Source organism: Sinocyclocheilus grahami, unplaced genomic scaffold (assembly GCF_001515645.1).
Source record: "Sinocyclocheilus grahami isolate Dianchi unplaced genomic scaffold, SAMN03320097.WGS_v1.1 scaffold47.1, whole genome shotgun sequence".
NCBI classification, from domain to species: Eukaryota; Metazoa; Chordata; class Actinopteri; order Cypriniformes; family Cyprinidae; genus Sinocyclocheilus; species Sinocyclocheilus grahami.
Genome location: NW_015505226.1, coordinates 3,883,405 through 3,901,147, shown reverse-complemented (window position 1 = coordinate 3,901,147; position 17,743 = coordinate 3,883,405). Strand labels below are relative to the sequence as shown.

The 17,743-nt window shown below is 39.1% G+C and overlaps 1 protein-coding gene across 1 annotated transcript in view; it reads left to right on the top strand.

Annotated features, from left to right (window-relative positions):
- Positions 1-884: 884 nt before the first annotated feature.
- The window catches only part of LOC107582814 (rho GTPase-activating protein 12-like), a 56,309-nt gene continuing 39,450 nt past the window's right edge, over positions 885-17,743 (top strand). Inside the window, exons 1-2 of the mRNA XM_016268835.1 lie at positions 885-1,125; positions 9,689-10,448. Coding sequence (XP_016124321.1) covers positions 9,762-10,448 — 687 coding nt within the window. The 5' untranslated portion in view covers positions 885-1,125; positions 9,689-9,761. The remainder of the gene's footprint in view (positions 1,126-9,688; positions 10,449-17,743) is intronic.

The following is a 17,743-nucleotide window of genomic DNA, read 5'->3' as shown; positions in this document are numbered from 1 at the left end:
CAATGGTTATGCATTAACTTTGCAATTTCTAGTATTGTATTAGTTTTTAATATTTCTCATGGGCATTTAATAATTTTTGACTTTCAGTCTGAGTTAAATCTCTTTTTTTGGCTCATTTTATCTGTAAAAGAAAATCTGCTTAATAATTATGCACACCTGAATATAAGACATTTTTCACTTCCAGCCTTCATGAATAATTATATATCATGATTAAATGATTAAATACAAGATTAATAGTATTATTAATATTGTTGTCGTTTGGAATTAGTAAAATGTGCTTGGAAAATCAGAATATCAGAATATCTACTTGCATAATAATTATGCATGCACTGTGTTTTTCCTCTTCTGCTGTCCAGGAATGTTGTTATTAGTTGTCAAGGCAGCCAATCAGAATTTAGCAGCCTTGTCTCTGATTGGCTGGAATTATGGCATATTGTAACGCTGGGTTGTGTTGAGCAAGGGAGCCGTTGGCATTTAGAGAGCACTGAGGGCAGGCATCAGGTGAGCAAGCTAGTGAAACGTTGCATGCACAAATGGGATTAGGCAATCAGGTAGCGACTTCAACGAGGGGGTGCATAATCTGGCAGGGGTGCAGAATTCGGCACAACACCGGCATCAGGTGAGCAAGCTAGTGAAACATTGCACGTGCAAAAGAGGTCTGCACAAATCCAAAAACTTAAATTAAATGCAAAATTGATTTTGTGCGCTCTAAATACTTTCTTCTTTGCGAGACAAACATTTTCTCCACAAAACTCAGATCACCCGCGTGCAAAACGCACTTTTGCGCGCTCAAAATATGATCTTTTGCGCGCAGAATTGTGGCAGAGATGTAATCCCATAAAAGCCTTGCACCACCACGAGGGGGCCCGATGCAGTAACACAGGAGCATCAGCAGTCCAAAAGAGCTTCACAGGACAGGCGGGAGTGCGCAGAGTCGCGAACGCGCACTCACTCACCCACAGAGACAGACTGCGATTGGAAGCGCGAGGCGGTCAGATCGTGTGTTGTGTGTTGCTGCCGCGCAGTATCTTTTCACGCAAGTACCGAGGACTGCAAGGGAAAAGTTTATTTCAAAGACTCTCCAACTAACGGGCAGGGCCGCTCCCAGATCCCCCTGAACGCCAGGTCAGTATGAGCAGGTTCTGCGTTCATTCCTATGCTTCAAATGCGCATTGTTGCAGATATAAAGAGTTGCATTGTTGGGACCGTTGGGGCTGATTGTTGCACAGCGGTTTGCTAACGTTACCCTGCGGCCAACCACGAAAGCCGCTTTGGGGATCCGTGGTCGGGGGAACCTGCTATCGTGCTGCGGCAAAATGCGCCCATCGGGTTTTTAAATTACAGCCATGTGTTTCAACACGCAGTTCCCTCGCATTGAGACCCAAGCTAATTTTTATCTAGTTATGATGTGATTTAGATGGTTTAGGCTTAGACTTGTGTTTATAATATGTGCTTTGTTTTGATTAAACGTTGACTTGGCTTGTGAGTAATAAGCTGTCATCAGTCAAAACGGCGCAAACGCTTCATCAAAGTTATTATGGGTAGAGAATTAGTATCTGCATTTGGCATGTTGTTTATTTTTCCCTTCGAAAACAATTTGTAGGCATTATTGTGATGACACATCATTAGTTTCAGCGAGCTGCAATTAAGCACAGTAAACATTTCTTGGCTAGAACTGTTGGTTTGTACTTGTGTTGGTTTGTACTTGTGTTGTGTTGTACTTGTGAAAGTTTATGGGCCGAACCGACCCTTCCCCCTTTCTTCTCCCGGCCTCGCTATCTCCTTCGTCCGGGGAGGGACTGCACTGGCGACCGTGATGAGTGAGCAGTACCGCCGCTACCCAAACAAAGGCGGGTTACCAGGGGAAACGGGGCTCTCTAGTTCTGGACTGGGTCGCTGGGGGGAATAGTGTCGGCTCATCTGCATGAGTCTTGAGTGAACCGCTGGAACAAAGACAGATACTATTTGACGTGTACTTCGTATCCCACATGCAAGGTCACTTTGTGTTCACGGCTGCTAAGTGGTTCAGTAGATTAGACAAACAAACCCGTTTTGTGCTGGCTGGCTTTGTTCACCCTTGGTGTTTGTTTGTCGAAAGGAGAAAACAGTTTAATCAGAAAGGGAGCCAGTCAGAAAGATGAATGACAAAGGACCATTTCTGAGCATCAAGCCATTACAAGGCACATACAAGACACTTTTTAAGCAACAGCTGTTCAAAATGCATGTGTTGTTGTTGTTGTTGTGGTGGTGTGAGACCTGTCAGACTTGTTGGATAAACTATAGCTTAACATAAAATGATCATGAACTAGCATGAAAAGTGGCTAATTTTTAAACAACAAATATTTGAACCCCCTTAAAGGGGTCATATGATGCTATTAAAATTTTTCCTTTCTCTTTGGAGTGATACAAGCTCTTGGTGCATAAAGAAGATCTGTAAAGTTGCAAAGACTAAAGTCTCAAATCCAACGAGATACTCTTTATAAAAGTTAAGAGTCAACCACGCCTACCTAAAATAGCTCATTCTAACACGCCCCCACATGTCTACGTCAAGATGTGGGAAGATTTGCATAACACCGCCCAAATGTTCACGCAAAGAAAGAAGGCGTAACTTTTATTCTCGCTGTAGTATTGTTGCTGCCGCCATGTCGTGAAGGCACTGTGTTTCGTTGTGAAACTACTTAGTTTGGCCTTCCAAAAGAGGATGATATCTGCTTTGTCATGCCTAGAGCTGATCTGTGCGGTTCGCTGAGGAAATACATCAACTTCGCGCTGTGGATTGCCGGATCGACTTTCACTGTGGACGAAGCGGAGTCCAGCCCTGGGTCGTCACATGTGGTTGCCGCAAGCCCGCCGGACGCTCCTTCGTCGAATCCGCCGGCCATTCCTCACTCTAGCCCGCAGGCCTCCGCTCACTCTAGGCCTCCGTGTGTGACGCTGTGTTTCGCCGTGAAAGCGAAACTACTTTGTTTGGCCTTCCAAAAGAGGACACGACTACAAATCAGTGGTTAAGTTGTATTTACAACACTGTTCCACTATTCGCAAACTGCGATCGCACGTGGAGATAATAAATTCATTTCCATAGAGTTGTATTTACTTAGATGTTTATTAGTGAAATAATGGTTATATAGTAAATGTTAATACAATTTAGGGTGTTTTAAACAAGTGAATCTTGTTAAAAGTTACATGCGGTGGCCGTGTTGGAGCATTTCCTTAGCATCAACCACATCACATATGAAAGCGGCTTCACGAGACTAATGATGAGCAAATATACACCAGAGAGAGAATTAAATTCAGCACTTTTATTTCCAACACGCGCTCATTCATGGCTGTATTATTTAACTCATGCAAAGTTACGTCTTTATTGGGAGAGGATCTTGACGGATTATCTACGTGACTCCGACTTCATGAGACTAACGATGAGCATAGACAACAGAGAGAGAATTCAATTCAGCACGCGGCGCAATGCAATGCGTAAAAAGACAGTATAAGTCATTATAATGTCCCCACTGGATGCAACAAATGCTTTATAATTTTAAAAGTTTATAATTGGTTTTAATGTTTTTGTCTTGTCGCTCTTGCTGGGACAAGTGGGATTCAAAATGTTTTCTGTCTAGACCAGATGTCCATATATAAACACAGTTGAAAATCTCAGGGTTAATTTACCAGGTTCCCGAATTTAGACAGACAGGTAGTTGTGTTTTGTGAACCTCTCATCATGATGTTTGCCTTTCTAGTAAATTTACAACTTGCTGATTTGAAAGTAGGTCATGTTGGCTTTTAGTGCTGCTAAATGTTATGTAATATTCAAGACCACTGTGTAACAGTGCTTAATTTGATCATGTCCAGACTCCAGTGTGTAAATGTCACACTACAAGCTTCTTTTAGGGAAAGTGAGATTTAATTCAACAGATTTGATCAGGTTCAAGCTATATGTTTATGATTTAAAATGTGCTTTATCCCCATTTATCTTCTCTATTTTGCAAATCAAATTAATCTATGCTTTTATGGTATTTGATTCTAGTCTAATATTTGATTCCTTTTTCTTCAAGCTTTAGTATTGAAACCTGAAGTTGGGGGAAAAAAATTAGTAATAGGGTTAAATTCAAAGAGAACTGCCATCAAATGTTAATTTTCTATAGTACTGATATTTGAAATAGCTACAGTGCTGCATTTAATGTGTCTTTTAACTGTTTAGCATTATTATTTGCATTTGTAATGGGTGCTAATGTGGTGGTCTTGATGGTAAGTCTCTTTGACGCTCTGGGTTTCACTGTGAGTTGCTTGACAGTGAAACACCATAGACACTTTCTCCCGGTATATATTGATACACTATGAGATTCAGTCAAACTAAGTGGAAATGACAAGTACCTCATGCAAAATGATATGGGATTTCTGTTGGAGTGACAGTCTCACTTATCTTGCAGAAAAGTTGGTAGTAATTTCTTTACACGCTGACCACAGTGACACTGCACTCACACCCAGAGGAGACCTTCCATCTGCTTCTTGTTTATAGAAGCTCCACTTTGGTTCGCAGTCAAGTCCCCAAATGGGAGCCACATGGTAGATTTGAAATCCTTGTGTGCTAGTTTTTCGATTGAATTAGTCTGTTTGCTCACTTTAATGAATAAGTGCTTTACTCTTTAAAAAGTGTTGATAAGAGTTGCCTCAAGCTGTCTGGTGAAAAACTGCCTTCAGAGTTTTCTCCTGTGATCCTCCTCGGTGTGTAAATAATAATGTTTCTTTTTCCAGTGTAATTGTTTCCCTTATTCATCAGAAATCATTGAAGGCCGTTATTCCTCCGACTTCCTTTGTGATAACAGTGCAACCCAAGCTTTCAAATGTGAATGACTCCTGTGGATCCTGTGTGCAAATGTTATTGGCAGAGGGAGAAGGTAGACCATGTTTAGCTTAGGGTATGGTTTGTGGTGTCTAGAGAGAAAGGGGGTATTTTAGTAGGCAGATAGACCGGCTTATTGTAAACTTTGGTATTAGGGTGGTGGGTTACTATTGCCACAAAAATATCAAGCAGCACCCTTTTTAGTAAAGATAATAATAAGAAATGTTTCTTGAATGCCAAATCAGCATATTAGAATGATTTCTGTAGGATTGTGTGACACCGAAGACTGGAGTAATAAATATTTGTCAATATTAATGTTTTTAATGTATCTTGAATCAACTAGGCCTAAATGCAGCCTTGGTAAGAGACTTTTTCATAAAAAAAAAAACTTACCAACCCCAAACGTTTGAACTGTATCAGCAGAGACTTATGCTGGGTTCAGACTACACAATATTTTTGTCGGTCACGATAGCAACCGTGTCAGATTACACGATTTTACCTAAAATCCTGTCATGTCGTGGACAAGAAACATGCCAGACTACATGTTGCTTCCCGACCATTCATCACGTGCCGTCTTTAACGACGCGCGTGATGTCATCGAGAAGGCGGAACTAGCGACTGACTTCCGAAGACAAGAGTGTAAACATTGCTGAAGCGCTTTCGCTATAGTTCGCCAGCATTTTTCTTTCTTTGTTCTGTCGTGGTAGTCCCTCGATGACACATCATACAGGCAGGAGTACTGTTGCCACAGCTCCACGAACCTTTCCTCCATCTCATAATTCCACCTAGCAGCACCATCATCTCTTTCGTTTTGCCATGTTTGAAACCTGTGTATGAAAGAGCTTCTGTGCTGCTATTGGTCAACGTCACCAATGTGACAGAACTCATCGTGGACGATGGGAAAAAAATTAAACATTCTAGTGTTTCTGTCGTGAAGCATCACAGACGGGGAATCGGTTGTCGTCCACTATGACACACTACATGAGCTGAAACGATGGAATCTTGCATCCCGACGCCCATTGTCGTTTACGAATCCCCACGACACCCTACGTCAAGCTATGTGGCAAAATCGGGCTAAAATCGTGTAGTCTGAACCGGGCATTATTTGTTAAGAAAACCAGTTGTTTTTTGTTTCTGTTGTGGTTTATTAATAGCTGTTTTACAGAACCTCTCTCTCTGTCTCTTACAGAATAACTTCGGTTCAATAGTTTAGTACTGAATGTTCTGAGTTCACTTTGGCATGTTTCCCTTACGGTATCATTTCACAATAAGTGACCATTCACACAGGAGATATTTGCACTTAAAACATTTGACGCAGGGCAGCAGAATAAAAAAAACTGCAAAGTCTAGAGACGCATTTTGAAAAAGATCTCTTAACTTGAATGCTGTGTTTTTTAGAGCGACTTCAAGTCGCTGCAAAATACGCAAGGTGCGAGTGCAACAGTCAAAGATATCTGTCTAGCGCAAGTAGTGGAAAAACAGTGCAGTGGAATGCAAAAACTGTGTGAATGGCTCAAAGTAACCTGCAATCCACGGTGTGTTAACCAGCTCCACTTTACCAGTCATGCTTTTCGGCAGTCTTTTGTTTTTTGTGTGTGGTATTTAGTGTTTATTTTAATCAGATTCCCTTCTAGATCTTGTAGTTTGTTCCCCCGTATAGTGCCTGTGGTAGGGCTTGATGAAGTATGTATGAAATGAAAAGATGGGAGAGTTTTTAAGTTGCTGCCAAGGCTGGCACGAGTCTTTATTGCAGAATGTGAAGACAGAGGGAGAGTAGATTGCCTTCAGCTCCATACTGGTTAAATCAATGCTGGGTTAACTGTCTTGTCTAGTAAAGAGATGTGTGGTTGCTGACGAGCTCGAATGGAGAGAAACGTCTTTGTTTTAAGCAACAGGCTGCAGTTTCATCATGTGTCTTTCTCATTAAGGATGGGGACACTAGTGTTTTAGTAATGTGTTGAATGGTTTATTCTTATAATGACGAAGACCCTTAGACTGGCTCAGTGTTGATGTATCATTATTTTATATGTAAGTTTGATAGCTTGTTAAAGAATTTGCAACAGATAGAGGGAAAAAAGTTGACCTCTTTGAAGTTCATAAATTCTAAGCTTGGTCAAGAATGAAAATGAAGCGCAAGCTTATTGATGAAAGCCAGCTGTGTCCTGCTGCACATGATCAGGAAGATAGTAGCTAATATTTTTAGAAAAGATGAGCAAAACAATATAAAACAAACTGCATTGCTAGTAGTGAATTGTTTGAATGTGGCTTTGTGCCTGACTCAACAGTGCAAGGTTTTCTCAGTGGAGGGATCAGTGCAGTCTGTGTCTGGTTACAGTATTCAGTTTCATTCAGTCTTAGTAACCTCTGTCAGTTCCTCTCCTCCATTGCTATTTTGAGAGGTGCCTTATGTCACATCAAATCCACATCTAAAATTTGACAGCACCGCATGGCTTCCCACTCACTGAGCAGGTTGTATAATATTTGTTGTTATATATTTGTTGCTATTTCGAAATGTTCTGTAAACCCTTCAGCTTCATTGACTTACCGTTTAAGGACAGACTAGGTCTATGTGGATTAACTAGCTATAAGTAGGGAGGGTGTCATAGCTTAACTAAGAGTGTGTGCTTTAAAATGTTAGTCTCCCGTAACCAAACTTCACTATTGGCAAAAAGTCTGATAATTGTTTTCATGTTTTGTCAATGTTTAAAATGTTTTACTATTTTAGCTAAATAAATTAAAAAGTAAAACACTAAAGTTAAATCTCTATCAATCTTTTGAAATACACTACCGTTCAAAGTTTGGGGTTTTGATTATTTTTGCACTCAAGACCAACCCCAAACTGTGATCGGTAGTTCAAGTATCTTAGAAGTTTCTTATGCACATCTAGGCTGCATTTATTTGATCTAAAATACTAAATAACAGTCATATTGTGAAATAGGCTATTGTTACAATTTAAAATAACCGTTTTCTATTTTAATATACTGTAAAGTGTAATTTATTCCTGTGATGGCAAAACATGATTTTTCAGCATCATTACCCCAGTCTTTGGTGTCACACAATCCTTCAGAAATAATTATAATATGCTGATTTGGTGTTCAAGAAATATTTATTATTATTATCACTGTTGAAAACAGTTGTGCTGCTAATATTCGTGGAAACTGTGATGCATTTTTTCAAGGATTCCTTGAGTAGAACAAAATAACAGCATTCATTTGAAATTGATTTTTTTTTCTTTAAAATACTTCATTGGTACAACCCTCCCTTCTCTCCAAGAACTGTACTTATTCAGAGTGAGCAAAAGGGCTGGCAGAATCACTCTGGACCCCTCACATCCAGCACACTCCCTCTTTGAACTGTTGCCATCTGGTCGACGCTACAGAGCACTGAGCACCAGAACGACCAGACACAGGAACAGTTTCTTCCCTCAGGCCATCCATCTCATGAACACTTGACAATAACCGTGGAACACACACTATTTATTCACTCATACACTTATTTATCTAACACTCATACTCAGCCTACACCTCAAATTTGCACATAATATACAGTACCTGTACATAAAAAAAAACTTTTAAATGGTATGTTTCAAAGACCTTTGCACCCCATCTATCAGAAGTAGCGTGAAAATCCAGCCAATCTGATTACTGCTGACCAGATCTTAAAGTGGTTACCGTTTTTGTGCATAGTATGCATCAGAACGTCAGAGTGGGCTGAAAGAACAAAAGGGAAATGAGTTTCTTCCCTCAGGCCATCCATCTCATGAACACTTGACAATAACCGTGGAACACACACTATTTATTCACTCATACACTTATTTATCTAACACTCATACTCAGCCTACACCTCAAATTTGCACATAATATACAGTACCTGTACATAAAAAAAAAACTGTCTATTGCAATATACCTGCACACACAATTGTCAATTTATATATTTTTATTCCTTATTTACTTGTTCTATTTTAGTTTTTATTATCTGTGTTTTTTGTTCTGTCACTGTCATTCTGTTGCACTGTGGAAGCTTCTGTCACGAAAACAAATTCCTCGTATGTGTAAACATACCTGGCAATAAAGCTCATTCTGATTCTGATTCTGATTGTCACACTTGATCAATTTAATGTGACACCCTAACATTTTTAACAATAGTGTTTAATGTAGACTAAACTTTTAAATGGTATGTTTCAAAGACCTTTGCACCCCATCTATCAGAAGTAGCGTGAAAATCCAGCCAATCTGATTACTGCTGACCAGATCTTAAAGTGGTTACCGTTTTTGTGCATAGTATGCATCAGAACGTCAGAGTGGGCTGAAAGAACAAAAGGGAAATAAAAAGAAGAGTGAATTCAACCACTCTTTATGTCTGGCTTAAGGCTGTCACAATCCCATCATCTTTAAGCACCATATGTGAACATGACAGTGTATATTTAACCTAAGAATGTTTGAGGGGGATTGTGTACATGTGAGAGAGGGATATAGGGCCAAACAGAGGCATGCTGACAGTAGAAAGGCATCTGCAGGCAATAATTTGGAAAATATCACTCAGTTCACTCAATGATCTGTGCGTGTGAGTGAGCATGGTTGTGCTTCTTGAGACCTGTCATTGTAATTTGATCATTGGATTACTGATATGTTGGTTGCCATGGCGTCCTCACGCATGATTGGGTTACTATGCGGCTGCCCTCGATGCTGGAAAGTACAGTAGCACTTTTATTTTTAAGTGTGTATGTGTGATTGTATTCATTTCCATCAGATCCAATCTGTCATGGTTGGTATTGATTAATAGCATCACAGTTTTCAAAACGCATCTCTTTTCAAAGTATGTGCTAACAATCGCGTTCTCTTTTTTTTGCAGTTGTGCAGACACAGCAAGAGATGTAGATCCACTTACAGACTGTCTTCTGACTAACGCACGGACAGATTGCACCATGACGGAACGGGATGGCCGCTGTGATTTTTCCATTGCCCCGGGGCAGGTATATATCGAGGTGGAGTACGATTATGAGTACAAGGCGAAAGATAGACTCATCTCCATACGGCAGGGCGAATGCTACATGTTGGTTCGCAAAACCAATGAGGACTGGTGGCAAGTTCGTCGGGAGGAGGGCACCAAGGCGTTTTACGTCCCCGCTCAGTACGTCCGAGAGGTGCGGCGCGCCCTTATGCCACCACCCAAACCTCGTGCAAAGCCCCCCAACGTTCTTGAAATCGGCCAGTGCCGATCGTCGAACGAAAATCTCAACCAACGCGCTCCTACGGAAAGGTCCAGCTTCGGCAGGCCATCTCCCTCGACAACGCCTTCCCCATTACCAGGTCAACAGACCTCGCCTTTATTGTTGCGGGACACCAATCAGAACTCGGGGATGAAGAGCGTTGTTGCCGAGCTCACTCTGCTTAACAACAACAACCATCATAACTATCACCATGGCAACCCCACACTTCCAGAAGGACGAGCGGAATCCCCTCCACGAGAGCATGGTTGCCAGGGGAAACTCCCAGGCGGGTTGTCGGTGGACACGGACGGAAGCGTGTCACCAGCAGATGGGTTGGAGAAAATGAGAAATGACTCAGAATCTGGAGATGAGCTCAGCAGCAGCTCTACCGAACACATACAGGTAAGAATGAGTGATGTTCGCCCTCCTCCTCCTTCCTCTCCCACGCTGTCGTTCTCTCTCACTCTCCCTCCCAAATGTACTCATGTTCTCCTTTTATCTCTTTCAGTGTCATCTTCAGCTTTCATTCTCTTCATTTCCAGCACTTATCTTTGCCAGATATGCTCTCATCTCCTTTTCATCCTTTGACTGTCATTATCTATTTCTGTAACACACTGTTCTGACAATTACTACGAGACTAATCGAACATATCCTCCTCACACCTTTCCCTTTATTCCTCGGGTTTGCCTCTGACATTTGCAGTGGCACGTCCTCTTTTCTGTCAGGTTAAATTGGATTCATCAGTGTCTTCCTCTCCTCTCGCATCCATTTCTTTCTGCTGCATAACACTTGTTCAGCAGGAGATGTAGTTTGTCCTCTGCTATGGAGGTGGAAATTGTGGCCACTTCACAGGGTTTGATTTAGACAATAAGAGACTTCGTTGAACTCACAAAATTAGCTTGTTGTGCTTTTATAAAGTAATTTCTGAATTTTAAAAAAAGCTGCTTGCATGTACAATTTCTTTGCATTGTGCATTTTTTACATTTTTATTTTATATTATTTATATATCGTAAAATATATTATTTTTGTAAAAAATATATTATTTTATTTGAATGAATTATATTGTTATATAATTGTATTTATTAAATTATATTATTGTTTAATATTATTGTTAAAACTAATTTCATATATATATATAGAGGACAGTTAATAATTGTAATTGCATTTATTTAGATAAAACTTTATATTTGTATTTATTAATTGTTTTATATTAAGTTAATAAATATTGTGTTATGTTTAATTCTATATAAATATTTAAATATAAATTGTAATATTAATAGTTTAGTTGCCCTCTCTGATTCGCTGTTCTAGTAAATAAAAAAAAAAAAGAAATTAAAGCTACATTTTTTTGAGCAATGTTCATATTAAACCGAGTTATTTTGAGCAAAGTGAATATGTGCGTTATGTTCAATCAACCACTGTCAGTTTTGGCTGACCACAGTAGTTTTGGAGTGATTGAGCTTGCTTTTTAAGTGTCCCAGAGTGCATCTTGTGGAATTGGGTGGTTAGTCTTTGTTACTACCCTCCTCCCCCATTTCTCTCTCTTATCTTTCTCTCTTAAAAGAGGGTGCTGCTGGGGAACAAAGGGGATTGTGGGAGAATAGAAAGTAGGTCGTATCTGGCTAGATCATGTTGTTGTCCCCATTTTGTGTTTGTATATGTGTGAAAGAGATGGAAAGATGCACATTGAGAAGTTTGGGTCCAATGGCCTTTCCTCCATTGACAGTAAATGAGGCCTGAGCATTCCTGTCATTCCTGTCCCAGCGCACACACACACAGGGTTCAGTTGGATAACCCAATAAAGACCCACCGATCCTGATGGGCGGAAAACAGCACAGCTCACTCTAATCTAATATTTACTCAAGTATCAAAGATCTCTCGCTCTCTCTCTTGTTGATCCTGTCTGCCTGTCTCTCCCCCCCCAAATAAGGACTTTAGGTTGAAAGATGGCAGTGTACATCAAATCGATGTGTGTTTGGGGTGGTGTGTGTGTTGGTACCCTCACGCTGTCAGAGCATCTCTGTCTCTCTGCTGTCGATGAGCACAGCTGACATATTGTTGGGTCAGAATGTGTCCTGAGGGTAACGTAAGTTTAGCTTCACACACACACATCTGCGAGACTTCTGTTGTTTTTTATATGAAGATAATTATAATTTCCTAACCCTAAACCTACAAGAAAACTTTTAATAATTATTGAATGAATCAAGTTTTCCCTCGAGGGTGTGATCAAATGTTCCAAAAGAGAAGTTTAATGAGATTTATATCACTTTCGGTGACAATTTTGTACCCAGACTGTAGCCAATATGTACAGATATACACCCATAGAGGAGTTTTTTTTATGTTTTTGAAAAAAGTCTCTTATGCTCACCAAGGCCGCATTTATTTGATCAAAAATACAGTTAAAACAGTAATATTGTGAAATATTATTATAAGTATTACAGAAGCCATTACATTAGAAATATTTCTAATATGCTGATATGTCACTCAAGAAACCTCTCTTAATATTGCCAGTGTTGAAAACAGTTGTGCTGCTTAATATTTTTGTGGAAAACGTGATAGTTTCTTTTTTTTTTTGGAATCTGAATTATGTGATGCATAGAAAGTTTAAAAGAACAGCATTTGTTTGAAATCAATTATAAATTATTGATACTTTGATCACTTTAATGTGTTAAATTAAAGTATACATTTCTCAAATAAGAAGAAGAAAAAAAAAGTACCCTAATGTTTAAATGGTATGTTCTCTGAAATAAAAATGTGTTATTTCGGATTTTAAACAAACTTTGTGTAAAATGTCTTATTTAATTGGAATGACAATTAGATTTAAGGGAACACTCCACTATTTTTGAAAATAGGCTCATTTTCCAACTCCCCTAGAGTTTAGTTTTACTGTTTTCGAATCCATTCAGCCGATCTCCGGGTCTGGTGGTAGCACTTTTAGCTGTAGCTTAGCATAGATCATTGAATCTGATTAGACCGTTAGCATCTCGCTCAAAAATGACCAAAGAGTGCCGATATTTTTCCTATTTAAAACTTGACTCTTCTGTAGTTACATCGTGTACTAAGACCGACGGAAAATGAAAAGTTGCGATTTTCTAGGCCGATATAGCTAGGAACTATACTCTCATTCCGGTGTAATAATCAAGGAACTTTACTGCTGGTCCATGGGTGCAGCAGGCCGAATGATATTATGCAGCGCCTGAAAATAGTCCCCAGCTAGGAAACATAAGGAGATGCTAACGGTCTAATCAGATTCAATGATCTATGCTAAGCTACAGCTAAAAGTGCTACCGCCAGACCCGGAGATCAGCTAAATAAATTGTAAAACTCAACTGTTTAACTCTAGGGGAGTTGAGCCTATTTTCAAAAATAGTGGAGTGTTCCTTTAAGTCAAAAAAATAGACATAAAACATTGTGGTTAATTATTACTTTTAGTTTATTTGTCACACTGGGAATGGAAAGTCAGGTGGCACACATCCAGGTACCAATAAATGTGTATCACTCTGTATTACTATCCAAAATGTTTTTTTTTTTGTATGTAAAAAAGGCTGCTGTTATGTCAGGCTCTGAGTTTTCCATCAGCATCACCTTCTTTTCTTCTCTCTTATTAATTTTCTCCCTGTTTAACACCATTCTGGTGTTGAAACCAATTCAGACCAGCTGCAATACATCCAGGGACATTTAGCTGTGGGAAAGGCTAAAGGCAAATAGAAGAGAGAGACAAAACAACAATGTGCCACTGACTGAACTGAGGTAACCCGTCCCTCACGGGGGTTTATGACCTTTTGATGATGTTGGCCATTATAACAGCAGTGCATGAGTGCTTTTGTCACAGGGAATGTTCTGCACCTCGGTTTGCTGAGCTGAGGTGCATCAGTGGCAATAGAGAACCAGTAATGTAGAATGATCAAGAGTGATCTGCTTACTCAAAAACAATTAACCCGCCCTCAAATCAAGTGTTTTACGAATGCAAACATGCTGTGCAGTCAGCAAGCTTACTCATGGATTTTTACTTCCTATGGGAATTCCCTACCATTAATATTACTTGTGCTTGACGTAGTCTAAATATATCAGTAACATCTCTGTGTGTGTGGAAAGATGAGATGAATTACAAGGCCACAAGCCCCTGCTGTCCTCGCCTGTGATTGGCTGATGGTCCTCCTCCTCTCTGTTTCTCCTCATAAGTTCATTAATGAAGTGGATATCACTGTGGAGATTGATGTCTCAGTGCTGTGTGTTTCATGCTGCGTCTGAAAGGTCATAATATGTTTGATGTCTCTCTCCAGCATGGATGATTGACACCTGGTTAATGCCTTCAAAAGCCGAAAATTGTTGTTTGTTGATGCTCATGACAAACTTTTGCAAAGGAATAGTCAGGTGAAGAACATGTCCGGGTCACGTTTCACTCCAAATCAAAAGAAAGCTGTAAGAAATATTTTTTACTTAGAGAAAATGAAACTTGTTATAGTTTTTTTGTATTAATACAATGCAACATGTTTCTGTCATTACTGTTAGGCTAAACAAATAATGATATATTATTCAAATTTTAAAGCTTTGTACAAAGTATGAGCTTTTGAAAGAAAAAATTATACTGCATACATTTGATAAATGTAGTAAAAACAGTAATATTATAAAATATTATTACAATTTAAATATAATAATATAGTATAATAATATATTTTAATGTTTTATGTAAATTATAACAAATATTTCAAATGTAATTTATTCCTGTGATGGCAAAGCTGAGTCTTCAGTGTCACATGATCCTTAAGAACTCATTCTAATATGCTGATTTGGTGCTAAAGAAACATTTCTTCTTATTATTATTATTATCAGTGTTGAAAACAGTTATGCTGCTTTTTCAGTAAACAATGTTGTAGTTTTTTTTTGTGCTGTCAATGTAATATATTTTTCTTGAATAAAAGTATTGATATTAAACTTACTAACCCCAAACTTAGGTAGTGTATATATTCGTCATGGAAGTTTTTCATGTACTATGGGTGTGAAATGTGACCTATAAACATGTTTTTGTGTGATTTGTCCTGTCGTTTTGGGATGTGTATAAATGTATGTTAGTGTTTACAGAGCTGTTAGTTTTAGCAAACAAGCTAAAAACAGAGAAGATCCTGAAGGCGAAGAAATTCACTGCTTTCAGTACTTGACATTTGTGTGTGTACTTTATGTGGAGTCGTCTGTGCACACTCACTTTTTGCCAGCTTTTGTGACTGTAACTCAGTTGAGGCTAAAAGACACAGGAAGTCACTACTGAAGAAGCTTTGTTCGTAGAGCTTCCTCTGTCCAGTGTCTGTTTGCACTTTCAGTATTATTGTATGTGTATATTTGGGTGCCAGTTTGTGTCTGCGGTGTGTTTGTGTAAGAGCTTTTGTGTAAGACCTGTACATCATAAGACCTTTGACCTTATGATGTAGGCCTACTTAAATAACACTGCTGATGTTATCCGTTGGCCTTCTTGCACCAAATACTACTTGATCACAAAGATTTGTTGTGTGAGCTGTAGATTATGCTGTTGCTAATCTCACTATTACATAAAGAGATGCTTTTAAAATAACCCAATATTAAGCCGGGGTCCACTCTCAGTTCTTAAAGGGATAGTTCTCCTAAAAATGAAAATGTTGTCATCATTAGGGCCTTTCGCACTGCGGGAACCTTTTCATAGTACCAGAACTAATTGTGGAACTACCCACTTTTTGGCGTTTTCGCACCGCCGGAACTGGGTGCGATTTTAGTACCGGACTTTCTTTTTCGAGACAAAATTGCCTTTTTATCGCACAAATGACGTCACTGTCGACCGGCTTACGTCACTTCTTAGTACACACTGTCGGTGCGAATGCAACCCTTTAAATAGTACTGGGAAATAGTTCGCGCAAAATCGTCCCAGTACTTTAGTACTGTACATTTAGTTCTGGAACTAAAGTGGTGCGAAAGGCCCTATTTACTCACTCTCATGTAGTTCTGAGAGTCTTTTGTTCTTTGTGTGGAACAATGAAAGTCTTTTGTCTGTACAGTGAAAGTCAGTGGGTTCAGAACAACATTAAAATTTCACTGAATGGCCTAAAAGCTCAAGAAATGTTTCAAAATGTTTTCATATGTGTCCCACAGAAGGTTTGTTAAACGCTGGTAGATAGTGAGAAGCTTGTCAATGACAGTGACAGTTTGTGATGTCTAACAGGATGCTCTCCCCGTAATCCTCAGAAAATCTGCTTGACTGATCCTGTGTTTTAACACACTGTCTAGTCAAAAGGTTTGAAGACCAAAGACCACTCTCACCATCTTCCCCATCAGCCTCTGGCTCGCTGGCCACTGAGTGGTTCCTGCTCTCAGATTTCTCTCTAACTTCTCTTTTAGTGCTGTTGGGGAAACTGCCGGTCTTAACAGTTCAGAGCCTGTAGTTTAAACCATCCCTCAAAATGCCAATTGTGACAGTTTCTGAATCAACCAACCTAGAAAGATTTGGAGTGTTACTTTAGTTACTATAGAAGCATGTTCCTTCTTGCACCAAACACAACCCACCCCCCATTTAAAAGCCTCTTATGGCACCTCCGTAAAGAAGAGGGGGTTGCGGGTGGATGGGAAAGAACTGGATTAAGGGAAATGTGACACAAACACTCTTAGCATTACATGATTGTGTGCACAAACATTTGTGCAGGACTTCAAAAATACATAATCTACATCTACAATCTCTCTTTATGCCACAGTGGGTTTGGTGTCAGTTGAGTGCCAGCCAATAAAGTTAACTGTCTCTTAAAAGGGCAGTTTTTCTATCTGCGGCCTTATTTATATACTTTTACTCATCTTCTACTCTTTTATGTCCTCCTTTGAAAGGTTAATAATATCTCTTTCTCTGTCCGTGCACTGTGTGATGGATGGCTGTCTGCTTTTGCCACTGGAAAGAAAGACTTGGGTGGATGTTTGTGCCAGTAAGCACTGAGTGCCCCAAAATGCCCTTTTATACTGGCACAAAGAGAGTCTAAAGAACCAAAGCAAACGCTCAAAGAGCTGCTTGTGTTCTGGTGTGTCTCTCTTACAAGATTCAAAAACATTTATATGTGTTAATGCAGCAAAATTAAAATTCTAGTCGGTAATAATTTTCAAGTTGTGGTCAGTAACAGATAAATAGCCAAAATTTTAATCGGATACTATTTTGTCTAAATGCATTTTAAAAAAACACTAAAAACTAAAATGAAACATTTTAAATTCCTCAAGTGAAGCACACAAGTTTATAATGTTCAGTATGAAAAATTTATATTTATTTTGAAATATATTAAAGGGGTCATATGATGCTGCTAAAAAGAACATTATTTTGTGTATTTGGTGTAATGAAATGTGTTTATGCGGTTTAAGGTTAAAAAAACACATTATTTTCCACATACTGTACATTATTGTTCCTCCTCTATGCCCCGCCTTTCTGAAACACGTCGATTTTTACTAGGGATGCTCCGATCCGCCTTTTTTGCCTCCGATTCCAATACCTAGGGTTCGGTATTGGCCGATACCGATTCCGATCCGATACCAGTGAAGTTTTTTTCCCTCATTTAAATAAATGTAGAATTTATATATCTCTGTGTGTGGAACTGATAATCATTATTTCACAATCTACTAGATACAGACTACTTCATTATAAAGAAAAATAAAATAAACAAATATGAAAAAATATAGGCCCATGTATATTTATAATCTAT